We start from the raw sequence: 21,980 nt of genomic DNA, 5'->3' as shown, positions 1-21,980 counted from the left end.
CTGTTCATTTGCAACACATGCACAAAGGAAGTGGCTTATTTCAACTAGTTTTTTGATGTTTTTTTATTAAAGAGCTTGTCAGGAGTGTGCAGTGAATACCTGAGTACAAGCAGAACTGTTATGTCTGGGATTACTTTCTTGTTCTTGTTAGTGGCTTGTGCTGTTTTTTCTTTATTTTAAGGAGATTTTGGCTAAAAATTCATGACAAGTTGCCATTGTTTTTGTAACTGTAGGTGAAAATGCAGAGCTGAGTGATGCAATTGAATCTTTAATTGCAAAAGCTGCAGTAAGTGTGGAAGTGTGTGTGTATACGTGTGTGAACATGTACATACAATTATCCAAAAGGCAAAAGCATCTTTCTCAAACTTGTTTTATTTCTGCAGGAAAAAGCCTACCTGTACGACAAATATTATTTTGTAATGTTTCAGTCTTTCAGTTTTGAAGGTTGTTTTGGCAAGCAAAGAAAACCTGGAAAGGCATTTTCCTCCCCTTTAAAATTTCTTTATACACTTTTTTTTCCTTCCTTTTTTTTTTTCTCTTCACCCTGAAAAAGATAGATAGGAAATGCTTGAGAAGTGTGAAAATATGTATAACAGTTGTTCTCAATGTAGTGGAAACTTCATGTATATGAAGTTATTTTTAGTTTTAAATAAAAAACTTCAAAGACACAATCTGATTCACTTATTACAATTTTGAGTGGGTATTTTTACTATAAGAACTTCCAACAGAGTAAAAGTAAGTAAGCCTGGTAGTCAGCCAGAAAAATGCCACTTTGATATCTCCGTGTAAATTTTTTTACAAGCTGATTAAAATTATGTACTAAACTCTACTTCCTTAGGAAATAGATGTTCTCATTAAGAAATTGATTCAGTTTTGTGGAACTACTCAAAGTGGATTTTATTTTTGCTTTAGGTCCTTATCTCCAGCTTTTAGGACTCCAGAGCACCATAGGCAAAGGCATGATCATATTAATTATGACTGTGAATATAAAAGCTTTCGTAAGGACCCAAAAAAATCTATGCCTTGGAGAACAGAAGATGAAAAGTATGGACAAAGCAATTCCAGGTTTGCACCTCATGGAAATAACCACCAGAGAATATATGAACGTAGGTCACCTTCACCAAACCTGAAAAGAATTCCCATGGAAGATGCTTACGGTCATAAGCCCTACAGAACACATTCATCTGAAAGGACTGAAAGCAATAGGAGATGCCAGTTACCACCAAAATACTCGGAAATACCTTATAAAGAACATGATCGTCCGTTTTACCAGCACAAAATGGAGGACAGATACGTGTTTGATCACTACAAAGTCACTGGAAATGAAAAAGGAGTGAAACCTTTTCATAGACCGTTAGGGGCTCCATGCAAACTTGAAAGAAAATGGCACGAAGATGACTTGAGGCACCAGAGGTTACATGAAGAGAAGTATGGTCAGTCACCCAGAAGAGTTTCTGATGAATTTACGGCAAGGAGCTCTTTACAGAAGAGGTATAGGAATAAAATAATTAAACCCTGGGTATTGTGGTGTAAAGCCTCAAGTGAAAGTCTATTTTCATTATAGTTGAAGATATCCACCTTGAAACACCTTGGCCACTTTGTAGTTTAATTATGGGCGACTGGTAGTAGTGAAGTATTTGTCTTTTAAGTAAATCGTATTGCTGGCTATAGAGTATGAAAGGATAATATTTCCCTCTTAAGAGCCCCTGCACATCTGTACCTTGGCGCGAGGGATTATGGGTTAACTTGCCACGCATTCTGCTGTCCAACATTCTGCACATATAAGTTCTCACTTTCTTCTCTAGTGCAAGTGTAAATTGCTTTATGTCAACACAGGTATCCTGAAGATCACGATTACAGAGAATATGGGCACGCGTCTAAAAGGGCTAAGGAAATGGAGAGGTATGACGTTGGAGATGTAGCAAGAAATTCCAAGTGGAAGCAAGAACGTTCTTTCCCACCCTGCCAAGAAAAGGAGGAGCAAAGATATCCGGGTGCCCAGTGCCACCGGTCGGCTGAGAGGGAGTACCTGGGGGGGTCTGTCACAAAGATAGCCTATGAGTACAGCCACAAGCGGCACAGGCGCCCGGAAGGGGAAAAGCCTTTTCCAGACGACAGAGCTCAGAAGTACGTGAAGCAGGAAGAGCAGAAGTACGGCTCTTCCAAGGGTGCCCGGAACAGCAAGGAGTTAGATTACTTCAGTGGTGGCAGAGCGAGGCGGACTGAGGAGCGGCACGTTGAGGAACCCGTTAAATACGGTTCAAAGAAGGGCTGCAATGCTTGTGTTAACTCTTCCAAAACAGATGTTGAGCTGAGATCTTTCAAAAACAAACTGAATGAAAGAGTGAGGAAAGACGGGGAGTTGAGGAAAAACGTAGATTCCGCCAATAGCCAGCGTGATGCAAATCATACTGTTCCAGATGTGAAAATGTCAGATGCCAACTGTATGAGAGAACATCTCACGGTCAAAGTGGATATGAAGAAAATGGTGACCAAGTACAGGTATTGGTTTTCTTTCACCTCTGCTTTCACCTCTTCTTCACAGTTTATGAATATTGGAGGCAAGCATGGTTTCTTTAGGAGGTAACCAGGGCAAACTATGATTCTACATTTTTAGTTTTATTTTTTCTAAAACAGTAACTTTCCTGTCTGAGCAAGTTAACTATTAAACATCTATTAAAATAAACAAATAAAACCAACAGACCAATAAATAAAGCCAAGCAAAACCCAACAACTTTTTATGGAGATGTAGGAAGTCGAAAGAGTAGATACACCTGTTACAGACCTGTAGTTAGAAGTTGGTTATGATAAGTATATGTGTTCTTTTTATTTAAAAATAAAACCCTCAAAAACCAAAACCCAAATGCAGAAAAGCCTAGTCCTGTGCTTTCATCTGAAATATGATGGCATTTTTTTAAACTGTCTTCCCTTCTTTTTTCTAAAAATCAGCTAACCTTTAAATGCATAAATCTCAAGCACATAATCAGATGTTCAAGATCTCAAGTTCAGTAAAACTGCCATAAATGAGAGAATTGAGTTGTCATTTATTGTTATAACAAAGTGCCACAACCTGTTAAAGCATCAGAAGTGAAAAGCAGTAGAGTCTGCTTACAGATGTCTTCTGTGTAATACTTGTGTTTGCATTTAGCATTCCCAGTGCTGGCTGCAATGGAAGAAGTGGCACTACTATAAAATTCTAGATGATAGAATGGTAGAGAGTAAGCAACTTGGTTTTGATAAATTCTTGCAGGGTTTTCTGTTTTGTTGTTTTGCTGTTGCAGGCCAGAATATCTTATACTGGTAGTAATTGCTTTTGGAAGAGATTAACTTCCTTTCCAAAATGATCAGCCTTTGTTTTGAAGGGATTTTGCCTCTTGTTCCAAATACAATATCTATATAAATTTTATTCTCTTTGCACTATTTCAAAAATATGTAATACAGCAGAGAGTTACAAATACAAGTTACTGCGTGTAAGGGGCTAATATTAAAGACTGGGAAAAGGGAGGTGGAGTAATGTCCATTACCCACAGTTGGACTAGGATGAGGATTTGACTTTCCAAATGATAATGTAAGGAAAATTGTTGGGATTTTGTTGCAAACTCATAGGATTATTCCTCTTTCTATGAACCTCTTACTTCTATTTTGAAGGTCATGCACAATGGACATGGTAGTTGTTTGCAGACCAAAGAAACTACTGCACTGATTACAGCTAATTTAATGTATGGAGCATTTGCCAAAAGTGCTAAATGTTTTATTTTTTCAAAGATAAGAACACTAATTTTACAGAAGCTGATTACTTGGAATATTCATGCTGCCTACTTTAGGCATTTAAGAAACACCCAACTTGAAATTACTAAGAATAGTTTCTTTATAAACCTGGGGAGCAGGTAGATAATTCAAATATCTAAACCTGAGGTTGCTTTGATTCCTTCTTGCATGCATTTATTCCCATATTGCTAGGGGAAAATAGATGACATTTGGCATCTGCTAGAGGCTATTTCTGATACAATTTTTGTAAGGAATTCTGGTCTTTTATACTTCTAATACAGTGTGGCCAGGCACATAATCACTTTGCAGAACGAACAATTAAAAGTCTTCATCCTAAAAGCTTTTACATGAGCTCATAGAGTCCTTTATTTATCTTTCAGAATGACAAGTATTTTCCTGCAGCAAGAACAGTAGGGTTGTTGAAGTGTTGGCTTTCTTGTCAAAATAATTTTTGAGCAGCAGTGCAACCATTTGGGGTGTAAACTTATTTAGAATGAGTAGAAATTTACAAAAAGATGGTGAGCACGTTCTGCATTTCACACACTGCTACAGGAGCAGTTCCACTGCTGTTTCACTAGATGAGGTGATGATTCAGTTCCTAAAGATGTGAAAGTTTTTTTCATATCTCTGAACTGATCTTGAAAATTGCCTGGTAGATCCTTATAAACAAGACACAGGCATAATTGCCTTTCAGAATTATTCTAAAAAAGTCCATCAGGATCTTCATTTTATCTAGACTTAATAATCTAGTTGAATTAAATTTAAAATTCACAAATTTTGTATTGCATACCTCACAGAAACAAAGATTCCTGAATGAAATTATCTCTTCATATTTTATTATAGATTTTCTTCCTTATGGCCTTACTAGTTTTTTAATTTAAAAAAGGAACAAAATGAGATTTTGGCTTTTAATCCCATTTATTCCTAAAATGAACTTCTTAATTGGTTTTGTTCTACTTGTCTATTTCAAATTTTCAGATTTAGATATTTGCTTTAACATAAACTATATTTTTTTTTATTCTAGGACTGCTTCTAGTCACACTACAGAGAGACAGATGTCCCATGATCTGGTTGCTGTTGGCAGAAAAAGTGAAAATTTTCATCCGGTGTTTGAGCACATGGAATCTGTAACACAAAACGTAGAAAACGATCCATCAAAAGAATTTACTCAGGAAATAATCACAATTATTCATCAAGTTAAAGGTGGCTGTAATATTTGGAGTATATGTTTGTGTTCATGTAAATGTATTTGGAGTATGTGTATATGTTTATGATTACTAAACCCAAGGCTGATGGTTTAGAGATTATGTCCCTGTAAATCTCAGGTGTTTGCCATTGGCTTCCTTGTTACTTTGGCTTCCTTTTGTATTTTTTAAGGAAAATGTAGGTTGAGGACTTGAAGTACTTCGGTAGAAAGGTCTCAGGCCATAACTGAGCCATTATTGTGCAGATTAAAGATCAGAATGATTTTATTCTAGTATGAGAGAATAACCTGCTTGTTTAGGAAACATGACAGCAATAAAGGAGCTTTGCTGTAACCGCAGCTCTTTTGGTATATATAGTTCCTTTAGATTTTCAGATTAGTGTTTAGGTAGCTGTATCATGTTCAGTGTTGAATTTCATAGATTCTAGTAGTTTGAGTACTACCATGGTAGAGCTGACAATTGAGTTTAATCTTATCAAATAAGGTTGTCTAAATTGGGCTGGCTTAGTCTTTCATTTGTGAATATTAAGCTGCAAGTGGAAATAGCTTGAAATTTTGTTTCAAGTAGCATTGTCATGGTATCCTTAACAGTTAATCTTTTTAACTGGTAGATTTTCTCACTATGCATTACAAATATTACAAACAACAATCTTGTATTTAATATCTCTTCACAGCAAATTATTTTGCATCTTCTGACATAACTCTACATGAACGGTTCTCAAAAATTCAGGATAAATCAAGTGCAAATACAAATGAAGCTAAAATACATTTGGATCCAGAAATTCACAGGTAATTGTTGAACTTCATGTCTTAATTTATTTACATTAAGGTGATTAATCTTCAGTAGACTTTACACAGCGTGAAGTTTTTATTCATTATTTTTACCTGCTTATATCTTTAAAACGTTCTGTTGCCTGATCAGGAATGCTTTTGCTTTTTTAGTGATGGCATTTGATTTTATGCAGTATTTTTGTGTTCTAGGAGGATTGACATGTCTCTAGCAGAACTTCAGAACAAACGGACTGTGCCGTCTGAATCTCCCCAGGTACCTTGATTAACTTTCTTGGCAAGCAGTAAATTATTATTATAGATATATTGTAGATGTAAGCAATGTTTTCCCCTTGCTATTGGGACATAATTTTTACATGCTGTGAAGACCAGCAGTAATTCTTGAGTATTTTGAAAAGAATGCACAGCTGAGCATATTTACAGATAGCACAGTGGTGCAAGTGTTCTGTGTTCACTGAGCAGTAAAATGCAGATGTGTTCTCCAGAGTAGCTGGAGTGTGATTATTTCTGCTGGTTGAACTCCTGCCTGTTTATAAATAATGTAAATACTGAGTCTGTGACTGATGTGTGGTTGGCTTTCCTCTGAGGTTACAAAAAGCCTTAATGTTTTTTCTACCCTGATTGTTACAAAGACTCAAAATCCACATAATTCCTCAGAATGCTGTTTTATCCCATGCTTTCATCTGGGGTCATAAGATCTTCTGTCTTCCTCTTTAAAGCTCTGATTGCTATGATTTAGTTACCATTCCTTTTCTTTAGTACAGGTATGTGGAGATTCTCCTTGATTAAGGACCGTAGAACTAAAACTTACTTTGTGTTACTGAAACTTACAGTAATATTTCTGCCTTGGCAACTCCGTGCAGAATTCCAGTGCTCTGTTCACTGTTATGTGGAAACTTGTGAAAAGGTAGATGATGCAAGGAAGGGTAATTGCTTAGGACCACTTTTTATTGCTTTAGACTTTGGATCTTTGGGTTGATGTGAACCTGTCGTATGCACAGACAGCTGAACTCTGTTAATAGGGTATGTACAGGGTGCTGCCCCTGAAGGACAGAAGCAGGTTGGTGTTCAGTTCTTAGCAGCTAACTTGGCTTCAACCCTTCCTTTTAACTAGAACATTGTAAGAGTGTTAGAAGATCCAAATGATCTACGGTATGATATAGAAAGGAGAAGAAAAGAGAGATTGAAGAATGAAGATGAGAGAGTGTTTCATGTAGATGGTGTAAGTCCAAGGTAATGAGCAAATAATCTTATTGGCCCAAGCCTATAGTTCCCTTCCACAGTTACATTCACATTTGTGGTGATTCTTTTCCACAGTTAGGCCTTAAAAGTTTGACTGGGGTTGAAATTCAACTGACATATATTGCAAACTACTCCTTAATGAGGTGTTGCCTTTAAAGAAGTTAAACTGCAGTGGATAAAAAACAAGCACAAACTGTAGGATTGAATGAGAAAAGAGGACAAAGTTAGTTTGAAAAAATTTAAGTATTTTTAAACTCCTCAATGTACCATGTAACAAAATCCTACTGGTATTTTGCAGTTCTGTAAAAGCATTCTAGCATGTATATATTGTTTTGTTGCCCTGTTGGTTTGGTAAGAAAATGTGGACTATCAGCAAATAATTGGAATTTTTCTGATTCTTGGAGAATTTGAAAACTTCAATTTTTGGAATATCATTTTACTCCTATGGACTCCTCCAACAAGTTTGCTAAAGGTTTTTGTCCCAAAGGTGTTTGCTAACCTCAGTCATCCTGTTTCACTTCTGATGTTGTGAGCTTGGTTGATTAGAGAGAGGGACTGTTAGTAGAGCTGTTGATTAATGAATTTCCAGAGTGTAAGAAAATGTATCCACACAGTAGTCATAGTTTCTTATGCAGATTGCTCTTCGTGTGCTTCTTTTTGTTCAGTTTAAATGCAATCTGTAATGGCAACTAATGGCAATACACACATTTGGAAAAACAAACTTGTGAAGCTGTAGAAGAAATTTCGTGTGTTCGAGATCCTTGAAACAAAAAAAGTTAAAGTTAACAAGAGGAGGAAAAAAATCCCTGGTCTTACTTCATTTCCCCCAACACACCTCCTTAGTTAGTGTCCTGCTTATCTTTTGTGAGAAGTGTGAATTTCCCTACCACGTATGGCTATCCTGGAGTTTGTTGTCAAGGATTCCCTGTCAGGGTAATGTGGCTGAGGGCAGTAATGGTGTGAATGATACTTAGAATTCCCCTGAGGTTGAGAGGTTTTCATTGCTCACATGAGATACTGGCAGTGCCTCTGAGCTTATGAAGTGTGCTGCTGGTTTTTTTCCTTAACTTATTTTGCAGCTATGAAAACTGTTTCTGTGTGTTTTGTGAAATACAAGTTTTGACTTCTGATGATTACTTTTCATGGTAAATGTTTTATTTAGAAGGTTATTGATGCACCTCTATTAGCAATAATCTCGGGGGGAAAAAAACCCCATCAAAATCCAACAAAACAACCAAAATCATAAAAACGAGTAAGCAAAAGCCCAAAGCCAGAAACAGCTGTTTGCTGAGGAGGGCACTGGAGGATGTAGCTGTCTGTCTGGAGCTTCTGTGGATGGGAATGTCAGGAAAGGGCAGGCTGTGCCCAGCTCACAGCGCAGGGCCTGGGCGCGGGGCTGGGCGCAGGGGCTGGGCGCAGGGGTGTGTAGGGCTGGGCGCAGGGGCTGGGCGCAGGGCTGGGCACAGGGGCTGGGCGCAGGGCTCTGTGCAGGGCTGGGCGCAGGGCTCTGTGCAGGGCTGGGCGCAGGGGCTCGGTGCAGGGCTGGGCGCAGGGCTCTGTGCAGGGCTGGGCGCAGGGCTCGGCGCAGGGCTCGGCGCAGGGCTCGGCGCAGGGCTCGGCGCAGGGCTGGGCGCAGGGCTGGGCGCAGGGCTGGGCGCAGGGGTGTGCAGGGCTGGGCGCAGGGGTGTGCAGGGCTGGGCGCAGGGCTGGGCGCAGGGGCTGGGCGCAGGGCTCTGTGCAGGGCTGGGCGCAGGGGTGTGCAGGGCTGGGCGCAGGGCTGGGCGCAGGGCTCGGCGCAGGGCTCGGCGCAGGGCTCTGTGCAGGGCTGGGCGCAGGGGTTTGTAGGGCTGGGCGCAGGGGTGCGCAGGGCTGGGCGCAGGGCTCTGTGCAGGGCTGGGCGCAGGGGCTCGGCGCAGGGCTCGGTGCAGGGAGCGTTTCCACCGGCGGAGGGCAGCAGTGCCCGGCCGGCTCCACTCTGCGGTGGCAGGGAGAGGAGTCCCTGCTCCCTTAGCATTGCATGAGAGAACACAGATTGCTAGGGAATTCTGGGCAGTCTGAGCTTGGAACAGCAATTTGTTCATCGTCCTGGGAAAATTTACCTATAAGCTGTCGCTTTGCACTTGTGATAAAGAATAAGCTTGTTTAAAATACAAGATGTTGATGTGCCGTGCCTTTAGATATTAATCGTTCTCTCTCTCTCACACACATCAGGAACCAGCAGAACTGCAGTCTTTCAAAGTTACAAACATCTCAAGTTGATGGCTTCCAAAAGCCTGTGAGGTTCATTAAGCCACCTTTCAGGAAATTTATTGGGAGACCTCATCTGGTAAGCCTAAATGTAGAAATCGTAGCTCCTGCACTGTTGATGTATAATTCATACTTTGCTGCATTGTCTGTGCTGATGCAAATTTAACAATCTGTGATGTTTTGCCCTTTTAAATTTTGAGTGAGGCTTTTTTATTTTCTGCGTTCAACAATAGAACTACTCATAATTTCACAGTTTTAGTTCAAGAGTACTTCCTTGGGTATTTTTTGAAGCAGAGATTAGTACATGTGAGCTAAAACCACTTTGATATCACTCCTTTTCTTTTCATAAAAGAAGTTTGTGTCTAATATCACATTTCTTCCACATAATGGTGTAATTATCTAAATGATAAAATAGAAGGCCTTGTTATTGAGCAGATAATCTTAGCTAATGTTAAGTAGTTTAAGAAAAAGAATACTCTCCTGCATTCTAGTTGTCAGTGATAGGAAGGTAAGGCCTGAATCTTGTGTGGGTGGTATTGTTACTAAAACAGTGTTTCTTTTCTCTTCATTATGATAAAAGTTCTGGAAAGCACTTATTTTTAATAAAAATGAGGAGCAAATAACAGAAATAACAAGAACTATCTGAAAAATATTCCTGAGGATGAAATGTTAAATGATGGAATACCACATCTCTTGAATATTGTACTTATGAATCCTGGTTTGGACAATTATTCTTTAGGCTATCTTTCCGAGATGTACTTCAGTACTGAAGTGGGCAAGACAGTAATACTAAGTCCAGTAGAAATAAATTTGACTCTTCCGGAATGTTCCTTCTAAAGAATTGTAATCATTTCTAGGTGTTTGTGCTTGTTTAATTTGAGGAACTGGTGAGAACAGGAAAGCTTTTTTAATTCTAAACCACTTTTTTTTTCCCTGACAGTTGTAAAATAAGGAGGAGACTAACATAAGTTGTCATTCTTTATACCCTGTAACTAATACCCTATGGAGAGGGGTTCTAGGAGCCCATGAAACTTTTCTGAGGCCCACCAAAAGTAGCTTTCATGTAGTCAATTCTCAAATGCAGCTGCTTTGCAGATACAAAACTGCCTCCTTCAGTGTAAAGGAACAAGAGTTTTTAATGGTAAAAAATTTTACTTACTCAGGACTAAGACTCAAGTCCCAAAGCAAGTAGCAGTGGCTCATTAAGGAGCTGCATTGGGTCTGGCTGGGGTGGAGTTCAATTCCCACAGCAGCCCTCAGTGCTGTGCTTTGCACTGTGCCCAGGAAGGTGCTGGGTGCACTCCAGGGTTTGGCTGCTGCAGGGCTCCAGCAGCACGGCTGCCTCTGCCACCTTCCACCCACACCCAGCAGGCTGGGGAGGAGCACAGCCAGGACAGCTGACCCACACTGCAAATGACCTCATCTGCTCAGCTAAGAGAAAGGAAATAATAATAATAAAAGCTCAGAGAAAGGAAGGAGAGGGTGGGAGGTAATTGGTTATTGTGGTGTTTGTCTTCTGGAGCAACCACTGTGTACTGAAACCCGGCTTCCTGGGAAGGGGCTGCACTTTGCCTGCTGGTGGGAAGTAGAGAAGAAATCTTACATTTTCCTTTGCTTCTGTGCAGTCTTTGCTTTTGCTTTATTAAACAGCCTTTTTCTTGAGCCATGCAGTTTTTTAAATTTTATTTTCTCCCTCCCAGCCCTGATGAGGAGGGGAATGAGAAACCTGCTTGGGTGGGTACCTGGTATCCAGGCAAGGTCAACCCACCATGGTAATACTGTAATTGCAAATAAAAAGGAGGTTGGTTTCAGAAAGGCACTGAGTTATTGCTAAATGTGGTGAAGATTCAGAAAGATTGCATTTTCATATTTAATAGTGAACTGTAAGCATTCAACTTTTAGAAAGTCCTGCACTGCAGTAAGGAGTAATTCTTTGGAACAAGAGTAGCTGTGAAAGCACAGGTATTAAAAATGCAAGACATCCTAAAGAAGGAATGGTAAGCCTTACAGTAGCTGGTTTGCAGATAAGTAGAAAAATCATAAACTTCAGTTAAGTAATCAAAATATAATGTAATATTCAATAATTGGGGATTTGAGATTAAACTTGAGAAAAACTTAGGTCTGGAAGATAGATACAATTATGTATCTAATATCTACTATATCTACAATTGTGTATCTAAGCTTGATTATAAGAATTGTCCATTTAGCCTTGTACCCTACTGACAAAAGGAGGCTAGCTAGTGAAGTAGAAAATCAGAAGTGTAGATGTGTATTCCTCCTCCTCCCTTTTTTCTTTTTTTTTTTAATTTTTATTTTTATTTTAAACTCTGTGGTTTAAGAAGTTCCTAAAAAGTGATCTGCTGTACCTTTGCATCAAGTAGTTCTAACGTTAATATTTCTGTGAATGTACTTTAATATTAAAGAAGGTGAGGATGCGGAAGACTGTATCCAGAGTTCATTAAGGCAAGCTTTGTTTTAATTCATAGAGGTTTATTTTTAACTATAATGGGAAATTTTTCTATTTTTTTTTCATCTTGCTGGATTCCTAGCTTAAAGGAAGAGTATGCTTCAGCTGGGAGCTTCCTGATTTAATTGTGTTGTATGTAGAAAGTTAATTTGATTTTGTGGAGTGTCCTTATTTTCTTAAAAGGGAACTGGGAAGTTCCTATCTTTTCCTTGGAAAAGCCATTTTGATTTCACTTCATAAAATCTTTCTTCCTCTCTTTTTGTTCTCTGAATCCCTTCTTGTCAAGGCATTGTAAGAAGCTGAATAGTTGACTTGTAGGCAATAACAGTCTAAAAAAGAAGAAAGAATGCTAACCTAAATCCTAGTTAAAAGTTATCTTGGATTCTAACATCATTCTATTTTATTTATAGCCCCTTCTCTCCCCACACCATTATTAACAGTGTTACCAGAAAGGTTTGGTAGTTTGTTAGAGGACAGAAATTCTGGGGCCAGTAAAGCATGGATTTGCATTTTTTATTAAATCTTAGAATATATGAAATATTTCAGGGGAGTTCTCTTCTTAGGTTCTTTTTAAAGTGTATTTCAAGCTGATGAAATTTCTTTTGAGAAAGCAGAGTTCAACAGCTTTGGAATGCTTCCGTGATTATTCGAGAGTTGGACCATAATTGTTTGATTGCTATGAGTTCATTACATGTCTGTTCTGTCTGCATAGAGGGCTTTAATGTAGTATATGCAAGTATACTGTGTAATGTAGTTAGTGCTTCTGTATATATTGGGAATATATGCAATGATGGATGAGAATGACATCCTTTAGAAGTACCTGTCATAGGGAAAGTTGGAAAAAAGCCAAAATGTGCAGGTAGGTCAGTGGCTGGAGGAGTGCTCTGTTTTAGGCAACCCCAGCTGTTTGTCTGCAGCTGTTGAGCGTGTTGACACAACTATTTCAATGCTAGTTGTCTGTGTGACTTGCTTTTGAAATTGTGCTTCTGTGGCAGACAAGCAATTCTCAAATGCACTCTTGAAGTACTGAGTTAAAAGTGGCATATTCTAAAGATCTCAGTGTGCTGCACGTTGTTAGTTTGCTGTGGAGGTGTGTCTGTGCTGCACAGTCACCTTTGGTGGCCATGTGCTAACCAGGAGATCCAAGGTACCAATTTTGTTGCCTGGTTCCTGATGCAAGCCATGACTGCTGTAGCAGCCTGTCTGCTGTACGAGATACATGCAAATTGAGTTATCTGTTCTGGGAGGGAGGGATGGAGAACCTTACTTGGGTTTTTAGCTACTTAAACCTCTCCAAGGGGGTGACATTCCAGGAGGATGATTGTTGTTGAACTTTGGAAAGATTGGGGACTAGAGTAACGTGAGTCTAAACCAGTATGGTTTCTAGCACGAACTCTGCTTTATTCCGTGAGATGGCCGGTTAAGTACAGAGTAGATAGTTTACAGTAGTAGGTGTATTGTGATAGGCGGTGAGCATACAGAAGAATGTAAGTAATCTAGGATTAAGGTGGCTACGGAGATCTAGTGCTATTACCTCTGCGCTGTAAGTAGCCATACCTTAACACATACCTAGCAAGAGATAAGTTTATCTGCTACTACGTATGCAGAACGTTCTACAGCTTACTAGGCCCAAGCCTGAGGCCTAGTTTAACCTAGTCTAAAATAGCTCAAATAGTATCTGTGAGCATATTATGCCCACGATACCTAAAAAACTCAGCCACAGATGATCTGTATCATCTTCAGCTTCTGTGGGCTCTGCTGTCCCTTCAGCCAGCCTCCACTGCAGGCCCAATGCTCCCCTTACTCCTGTTCCTTCAGAGTGTTATTGTGTCAAACGCTACAAGACTGAAAGTGTTGCAATATTTGTTGTTTCTTTGGTTTTTTTTTTTTTTTTGAATAATTTAATAACATGAAGCTATAACTGTTTTCCTACTAGAACTCTTATTATTCTTCAAAAGCAAGTGACGCTTACCCCCACAGACCTATTAGAGGACACCTTGAAAATGCAGGACCCATCAGAAGGCACTTTAAGGTACAGATCAGCTTTTATTGATGTTTGTTATATAAAATGGTGGTCAAACCTGTTGAGTTTGGTAACGGGAGACACGCTTTTGAAGGTATTAAGTGCCATGAAAAACAGTGTAATCAGAGCCTAATTGTTTCTGTTGGAATAATGGGAGGCTTAGCTTTTAGTAGGTAAGAGGGCTGGCAGTGGATTGAGCAGGATTGTCCAGTGTTGGAAGCAGGCAGTTGAAATAAATAGGTTACTGCAGAGTCAGGAATAAGAATTGCAGGAATTGCACAATTACTAGAAAACTCATCTGTCCAAAACCCAAGCTGCTGAGCTTTTTTCCTTCATGTGACAAACTTGAACTTTTTCCAAGGACTGGAAGACGTGAGTTGTGTTACTTTCAAAACTGTATTACTGCTAGTTTATTAACCCATTCATGTAGGGGTTTCTGGGGAAATAATGTCTCGTGAATACCCTGTATACTGCTAGCTATGCATTAAAAAATTTGAAAGAAGTGAGGTTTTATTGTGGGGGCCTCAAGAGGGTAAAGAGATGGGCAACTGTGCTTCTTTCTCAGGTAGAGCAGTGGCCACCTAATGCTTCTTAATTATAAAATGTGTCCTGGGTTCAGTAGAAAACCAAAACATTTCCTTTTCTGCTCACAGTGGCATGCTATGCATGAGTCCAGTTACAGTTGTTGATGTGAGAAAAGCATTAATCAAAGCCAGAACAACTAATACTATTTTCTGCCTTAAAATTGCCCCTACCTTTTTAACATGCATTCTTAAGAGTAAAGTAATACACAGAATAGATAGTCATCTTTTCTGTTTTGTAGATAATGAAGTAAAATTTTAATGGCTAATTAGCTGTCATTTTTGGATGAAAATGTGAAAGGTGGGGAAATGTAGATGTAGGTTGTGGGGTTTTTTTCCCTTCTTCCCCCTCCCAACCATAAGAACTGTTGGATAAAAACACTTTCTCCAATTTAGGTGTGCTTTGCCAGCCAACCGTAGTGAGATAGCTAAGCTAACACCAACAAGAACTGCTGTCCTTATTCTGCTGGAGAAAGTCTTTTTCTAAGTTAAAAAGTTCAAAGCCTGATACAACTATTACAACACCTAAGAAGATCTTACTTAGCCGGTTATTCTGTATCCCCTCTGTATTGTCAGCCTCCAGATGATGGGGGAATCCAGCTAGATTCCTGGCTGCTGGATCTCTGAGGCAGTGTTGGTAGTTGATGCTCCTTTCATTTACATCATTCTGCACTTCTGCTGATTCCACAAGCAGCAAAGCATCCATTTAAGTTGTCACCTCACATATATATGAATATTGCAGCACCCAGTGCTCTGTCCCATGATGCTTTAATATTTATAGGGAAAATGGCATATGCACTGCAGTTTGTTTATGTGTATAGCACTTTTATCATTGCCATGGAAACAGTGGTGTTGATTTGACTCAATTTCTTTAAATTTTTACATTTAAATTTGTCTTGCACAACAGAGTTTTTTCTTGTTGTGCTGTTGGTGAAACGGAGGTGACTTGACTGTCTTCTACACTCAGAACTTACTTGGCTAATTATTTAAAAGAATGACAACATACAGAGAAACAAAAATCTCACAAAAAAACCCCATAGAGGATTCCATTCTCTGCCTTCCCCCTCCCTGCCTCCCAAAAAATCAAGCCCCACACGATTTTTTCTTGATACATAAAATGAGGCATTTAAATTTAATAAGCAAAAAATGATGACTACTAAGAGTATTTGAAAAAACATATGGTCTGCACTGTGTTAAACTCTTTGGGAAAAGAAAAAACTGCTGTTCTGAAATATCTTGTAAAGGATCTGGAGAAGTCTTACAAAATTTTAAAGGTCTTTTTTGTAATGACCCTTTACCATGAATCACTAAGTCAGCCTTTAACTAAGTAAATGTAAAACTGAACTGCATTCACTGCTTTTTAAAAGTTCAGTTGTTATTGACTGTGGCAGGTTCACCCCTGCCAGCAGCTGAGCACCACACAGCTGCTGCCCACCCTCCCCTCAGCTCCCCTCCTCTCCCAGCAGGAGGGCATGGGAAATATGGAGAGCAAAAGTCAGAGAGCTCAGGAGTTGAGGTGAAGACAGTTTTAAGTAGTGAAGAAAAAGATGATGCTAAGGCAGTCACCCCTGTCACAGGGTGACTGATGCCCAGCTGGTCCCCAGGCAATGGCTACTGGCTCCAGAAGCCCCTTCCCTCAGTTTCTGTTGCTCAGGAGGAGATCATATGGTGTGACATCCTTGTGCTCAGCTTGAGCCACCTGTCCTGCCTGTGTCCCCTCCCAGCTTCTTGCTCATCTTCTTGTCCTTCTTGATAGCTTCTTATCCTTGCTGAGCAGCAGAGTAAGGAAAGAGGAGAAAGTGTTGGTGCTGTGCAGGTACTGCTGGGCAATAGCCAAGACTCCGGTGTGTTACCAGTGCAGTTTTAGTCAAAAATCCAAAACACAGCACCATGCACACTGCTGTGAAGAAAATTACCTCCATCCCTGCCACACTCAGTGCAGCTGTATAAATCTGCTCATATACCCTTATTTTAGAGCTTCAGGCTTCTAGGGATTGTCATTAGCATTATTTATAAACTAGTCCTAATGTAAAACTAGATGTCACTTTAGCAGACTCTTCTCTTATTTCTAGAGCAGAAGTTAATGATGTTTTCCACACACTTTACATTATCTTGTTCTGCTATAAGGTGTGTGTGACTGTTGCCTATATGCCAAATGTATGTATAATCTGTAGCTTTGTCTACAACTGATGCTGTTCTACATTACTATTACTGCTGTGTCCTTCCCTCCCCACTTATAGAACATGTGGATGCTTGAGTTGAAAATTCTAAGCTGTTTGTAAGGCAGTTTTCAATGTCTTGCACCTTTTTCCCATCCCTTACTTGTTCTGGGCCTTTGTTTATTGTCATACAACTGCAGTGGCAGACCACCAAGGCCTCTTTTCTAGTCACTGAAGTCAAAGGGAACCACAGCAGGGGTGGGGAAATGGGAACTGCTATGTTCAGGGCATTAATCCAGCATTAAAAGTGCCCTTCAGTTTTCCCTGTGATAGGAATATACCCATGTAATAGAACCTAGTGCAAGGAAGTTCTTTGTGCCTGCACTCTGATACTCCTCAGGAAAGTGATTGGCATTGAATAGGCTCTTGAAAGTGTCCTCCATCAGAGCAGCCCTGGGGGAATGATGAGGTCCAAGCTTCTCACTTGTCTTCTGCTAAGTAGGTGGGTGAAATGATTTGGGAAATAACAGAACCTCTGCATTTACATAAAGAAACCTCTGTTCTGTACGGTTCTTTCTTTACTGTTCACCAGCCACACAGTGGAAAACACAGTGGAAAAAGTGGTGCTAAAGTTGTTGCAACCTCAGAGCATGTGATTTTTCTTGAAGTGATCCTTACTTTGTCAAAAGGAGACAAATTTCACCAAAGGAATTTTGTCATGCTCAAGAAGGACTATTTCTGTGTGTCATATTTTGTTTTCTCCTACCCTTCAAAGGTGTTTGTAAAAGATAAGAATTTTTATGGTCAGAAGGTTTTCTCTGGTTTTAAATGAAACCCCATTGTTTACATTTAGAGTGGCTGTTGGAATACCTAAAATGGCAGTGCTGGAAAACTGTGGAAAATTATGACAAATAAGGTTTTTATTACTCTAAAGGTTTTTACTGCCTATTTTATTGGAGATCTGAGTGCCTAGGAGTGAGAATCTTTTTCAAACTTTAGCTGCTGTGATCAGTGTTGATCTTTTATATCCTTTCTGTGTTTTTATAATGCCTTTCACCTTTAAGTCTTCTGATACCTCTGTGGCCTCTGCTCCTAATCCCACACTAGGTTAGTTTGCAGTTTTCCAGTGTGGAGGTATCAAAGGCATAGAAAATGCCTGTGTGTTCAGACCGTCAGACATGAAAGCTCTAGGAAAAACACATGTACTGGCTTGTGTTGGTGTGACTCCTTAGACTCAATGTGTGCCTGCTGCAGGCTCGACATTGCTGAATTTGGTAGTGGCAGTGAGGTGTTGTCTGAAAGTTTTTTGTTGATGCAATTTTCCTCATTAATGGTTGAAAAAATGTTAAGATGTTGTACAATACATTTATTTTTTTTCTACGAGGAAGATAATTTCAGATGTTTTAAACAGCAAGTGCAATGCACCAGTTCTTTGAGCCACGTGGTCTGAGGAATAATACACGGACATAAAGGAAGAGGGTGTGCTGTTGTGAATGCATGCTTCTGTCCTTGGGTACTGGAAGTTTTACATGTGTATAAATGTAAATATGAATTTTTGAGTTTTGGTGCCCTCATTTTGCACTTTTTTTTCTTCCTTTCCCCCACCCCTACAGAGCAACTTTGCAGATGGCCGTTTGCAATCCCATTATAAATCAGGCTTAGTGCAGAAGGGTTTATATATTCAGGCTAAGTACCAGCGCTTGCGTTCTGTTGGTGTAAGGGGATTTGCCACTAATAAATTCAGAGATGGATTTTTGAGGAAAGAAAAGGTAAGTTGGATTAATTTATTTTTCACTAAGCCATTTGTGAAATATGAATATTCATAAGATCCATTTCCATTTCCACATCTCCATGGAATGACTTGGATGGGACTTTCTGGAATATTGGCTCTTTTGCTTCACTGGCAAACTTGACTTATGTTTGTTTCCTCCCTGTTTATTCTATAGAAACTTGCTGAAACATGCTTTGCGTAACTGCAAATCAAAGGTGCCCTCTGAGATTCTGTGGTTCCTTCTGTTTCAGTATTTTTTCCTCGAGCTTAGCTGATCTCTTCCTACTGACAGGACCAGAAATTGTGCCTTTGTGGAACAAAATATTCTGTCCTGTTTAATCTAAGAGAAAGATATTAATAATTTTTGAATACATCTGTGTGCTTCTCCTTTTTATTATGTTACCGTAATTATGTGCTTTAAAGTATGCACTGAAGTGCTGCTCTGAACAAAACTTCCTGCACAATATAATGTCTTATGTAAAATGGTTTGATAAGCTTAAACTGAAAGAGGCACATCTGATTTATGGTGTTTTGATTTGCAGAGTGTATGGGCCAACAATAATCTTAAACTGCAATAGAATTTTTGAATCATATAAAATGCTGCAGCTTTTGTGAGGATCAGTAGTAAAACATACTAAATCCTTTATTAGAGTTGATCAAAGTAGTATGAAGTTACTTGTGACATCAGGGAATTGGATTACATGACCTACACAGCCCCTTGCAGTTCTGTGCTCTGTGTGAATTTGTGTTTTGTAATTCTGTGTCCATCCAGCTACAAGTAAATACACTTGAATAAATAAGCATTTGTTAGTTGGATTAGAGCTTAGCTCTTGGAGCACAGAAGCAGCTTCAAGCACAGGTTCTTACAGCTGTTTGCAAAACTTTCCAAGTTTACAGCCCAGGGGGCAGAAAAAAAGCCCCCAAAACCCCTTAAGGACACATACATGTGAAAAACCAAACCAAAACAAAAACCAACCAAACAAATAAAAACCCCCAACCATCCGAAAGAAAATCAAGCACTTGAAACAAGGTAAAGGGATCACTTGTTACCGAAGTAGTTGGATAAACATCTCTCGTATTTGCATGGGCTCTGAGGAGTATTATCGCTGAAGGGTAATTGGAATTAGTGGAAAATAAAAGGAGAAAGATATCTCCCTCCCTTTCCCCCCAAAATTGTGATATTGTAGAACAGGTATAGAAGTGTTACAATTTTGTTGTAGTGAGCTATTCCAAATAATTTCCAGTGTTCTTCTATAATTGGCTGCTAAGATTCTTGTCTGGAACCTATAAAGCATAGTTAAAACATTCTGGCTACTAGGTACTATGATTTGAATCAGAGAATCATCAGTGAGTTCTGAATTTTGGTTTTTTTTAGGCCTGATGAATTTGAGTGTGTCTGAGTTAAAGTAAAATAAATCCTGAAGAATAAGTATGACAACCATTGTCTTAACAGCATAATGTTTGCTGGTTGGCTAATTCCTAAAAACCACAACTGTTCTTGAAATTGTAGCATTTTGCCTGTTGTAATGATAAAACTTGTCAAGATCTGTTAAACAGGTCTGAACATCTTTATTTCACTTTATTTCATCTGAAATAATAATGCTGCATATGTATCTTTTAAGGTACAGTCTCTATAATTGTGCTGTTTGAATCCATAATTGAAAGAATCTTGCATTTTACATACAGTTTAGCGGGGGGGGGGGGGTTCTGCTGTTACAACTGACAGTAATGATTTTTTTTTCTCTGTGTAGGGAAATCTAAATATTGCAACAGAAACTTGAACTGAGCTGAGATCCTGAAGTTGAAACAGATAACACAGCAAAGGGAGCATCTGTTTGGCTTTTGACAACTTTCTCAAGACTTAAAATAGGATAAAAGAACTAACGCTGTAACTTTCTTGATTAAAAAATAACTTTATTTTAAATGCTGCAGAACTTTTTTACAGTTTTAATAATTGCTTTTAAAGTACAGTATTCAATTGAAACATCGTATTATGTACCTTTAGTTCTGTTTGCATATCAGTCTCAAGTAAGGAAGTGATTGAAGGGAGTCTTATTTATTGAATACTTTTTCTCTGAGCATGATGTTACAGATGGAACTTGAGTTGTTATACCCAGAGGTTTATATGTTGAAAGTTTATTGCTAATGTAATAATAAAAAGAAAAAAAAAAGTGCCTGATTTGTTTGGTAATAGCACATTAGCTCAGGATTTTCCAATTAATGACCTTTTAGGTTGTGCAATAGATTTTACACCTCTGTTCAGTCATTTCCATAAAACAGTATTTTGTATTACTTTGGATTAATAATATACTTGGGTTTCTGATGTGTATATACATTTGTAAATTGTTAGAATGTTGGGACAACTTTCAGCATTTGATTAAAATTAATTGTAACAGGCAGGTATGTAAAGTACTGTAGCAGTAGCTTAGAACTGCACTGAAAGCATGGGTTTGTTAGAAGATTAGTTGGTCTGTACTCAAGATTATTCTATCTCATTATATTTTGGTATATGAGATTCTTGACCAAGCCACACGTTCTCTAATCTTTTTCATCATAAATGATTTGGTAATTTTATGAATTCTAAAATTGGGGCCTGAAATTACAAGAAAAATAAAAAATATAAGTTTTTGAAAGCATGTCTTCTAACAAAGAAGTTGTTCACAATTGAAACTGCTTTAAATGCAGATAGCTGGTGATTTTGTTCAGAATGATTCCCTGCAGTTTACCATACTGCTTTATTGTTAGGCTGTGTGCAAAACTCAAATAGCCAGACCTGTTTCATAAGCAGCTATAAACAGTATTTTGTTTATTTCCTGTTTATAGCCTTTGCCTTAATTCATTATTTATGGTACGGTTGTGTGTATGTATTGCAGATTTGTTTGGACTTCTTATTGACGGTAAATTAAAAAAGCATAGCACGTAGTCTTCAGAGATGTTCTTTTTCAAGAGAAAAGTTGTTCACAATATCTTCAAAACATGCAGGCAGATGTATTTCCATATAGAAAGCAGGCTAGTCTCTATTGTGGCTGGTAGATCAGAATTCCAATTTTGAGTTAGAGGTATGTTCACGGAAAAGGAAATTTGGTTTTTTGGGTGGAATGCCAGGATGTGATTTTTGCATGCTTTTTTGTAATTTTTTTTCCACAATGCCTTCAGTAGAGAGACTGTTTGAAAATGTAATAATGGTTCAGAACAGCTGAAATTGCTGTGACTTGAGCTCTTCAGTTCATGGGTGTTCTGCTTAGTGTTCATAGGGAATAAGGCGGGAAGTGTGCAACATTTATTGATGTCACGGTCATTCAATGATAACAGGTGGTTTGTTTCTAAAACACGGGTTTTCAGTTTAAATAACAATCATTAATAATTTAACTAGTTTTTCAGTAACTTTGACATGCATAGGCAAAGTGGGAAATGGGAGGGAATGAACTCCCTGGACAAATAGAGGCAGGCAACCTTCTGCATATTTTATTTAGTGCTGTCAGTGAAGAATCAGGCAGAATCATCCTGTGTGTAGATTTACTGGGAGATAAAAACAAGGAACTGCAACAACAGGTTAAATGAGTCAAGCCAAAGCAAATGTGGAGTAGCTGCAGTTCTGATCAGGCTGCTGGTGGGGGAGTGCTGCACATGCCCTGCCGGGAGGGGCAGGTTCACCCTGAAGCCAGCAGGTCCCTCACACTGCTCTCAATGTGCACTGTAAAAGATGTGAGAAATGAAACCATACGTGAT

The 21,980-nt window shown here is 38.9% G+C and overlaps 1 protein-coding gene across 3 annotated transcripts in view; it reads left to right on the top strand.

Annotated features, from left to right (window-relative positions):
* The window catches only part of BCLAF3 (BCLAF1 and THRAP3 family member 3), a 29,956-nt gene extending 9,531 nt beyond the window's left edge, over positions 1-20,425 (top strand). For 2 of the 3 annotated variants that reach the window (XM_063392918.1, XM_063392919.1), the window contains exons 3-12: positions 913-1,491; positions 1,837-2,502; positions 4,793-4,971; positions 5,647-5,761; positions 5,954-6,017; positions 6,876-6,994; positions 9,215-9,329; positions 13,654-13,749; positions 18,094-18,249; positions 20,003-20,425. In XM_063392918.1, coding sequence (XP_063248988.1) covers positions 913-1,491; positions 1,837-2,502; positions 4,793-4,971; positions 5,647-5,761; positions 5,954-6,017; positions 6,876-6,994; positions 9,215-9,329; positions 13,654-13,749; positions 18,094-18,249; positions 20,003-20,032 — 2,119 coding nt within the window. In that variant the 3' untranslated portion in view covers positions 20,033-20,425. The remainder of the gene's footprint in view (positions 1-912; positions 1,492-1,836; positions 2,503-4,792; positions 4,972-5,646; positions 5,762-5,953; positions 6,018-6,875; positions 6,995-9,214; positions 9,330-13,653; positions 13,750-18,093; positions 18,250-20,002) is intronic. The other variant, XM_063392920.1, reaches the window with a different exon arrangement.
* Positions 20,426-21,980: the final 1,555 nt, after the last annotated feature.

This window comes from Prinia subflava, chromosome 3 (genome assembly GCF_021018805.1).
Source record: "Prinia subflava isolate CZ2003 ecotype Zambia chromosome 3, Cam_Psub_1.2, whole genome shotgun sequence".
Classification (NCBI taxonomy): domain Eukaryota; kingdom Metazoa; phylum Chordata; class Aves; order Passeriformes; family Cisticolidae; genus Prinia; species Prinia subflava.
This window is presented reverse-complemented; position numbering and strand designations above follow the sequence as displayed.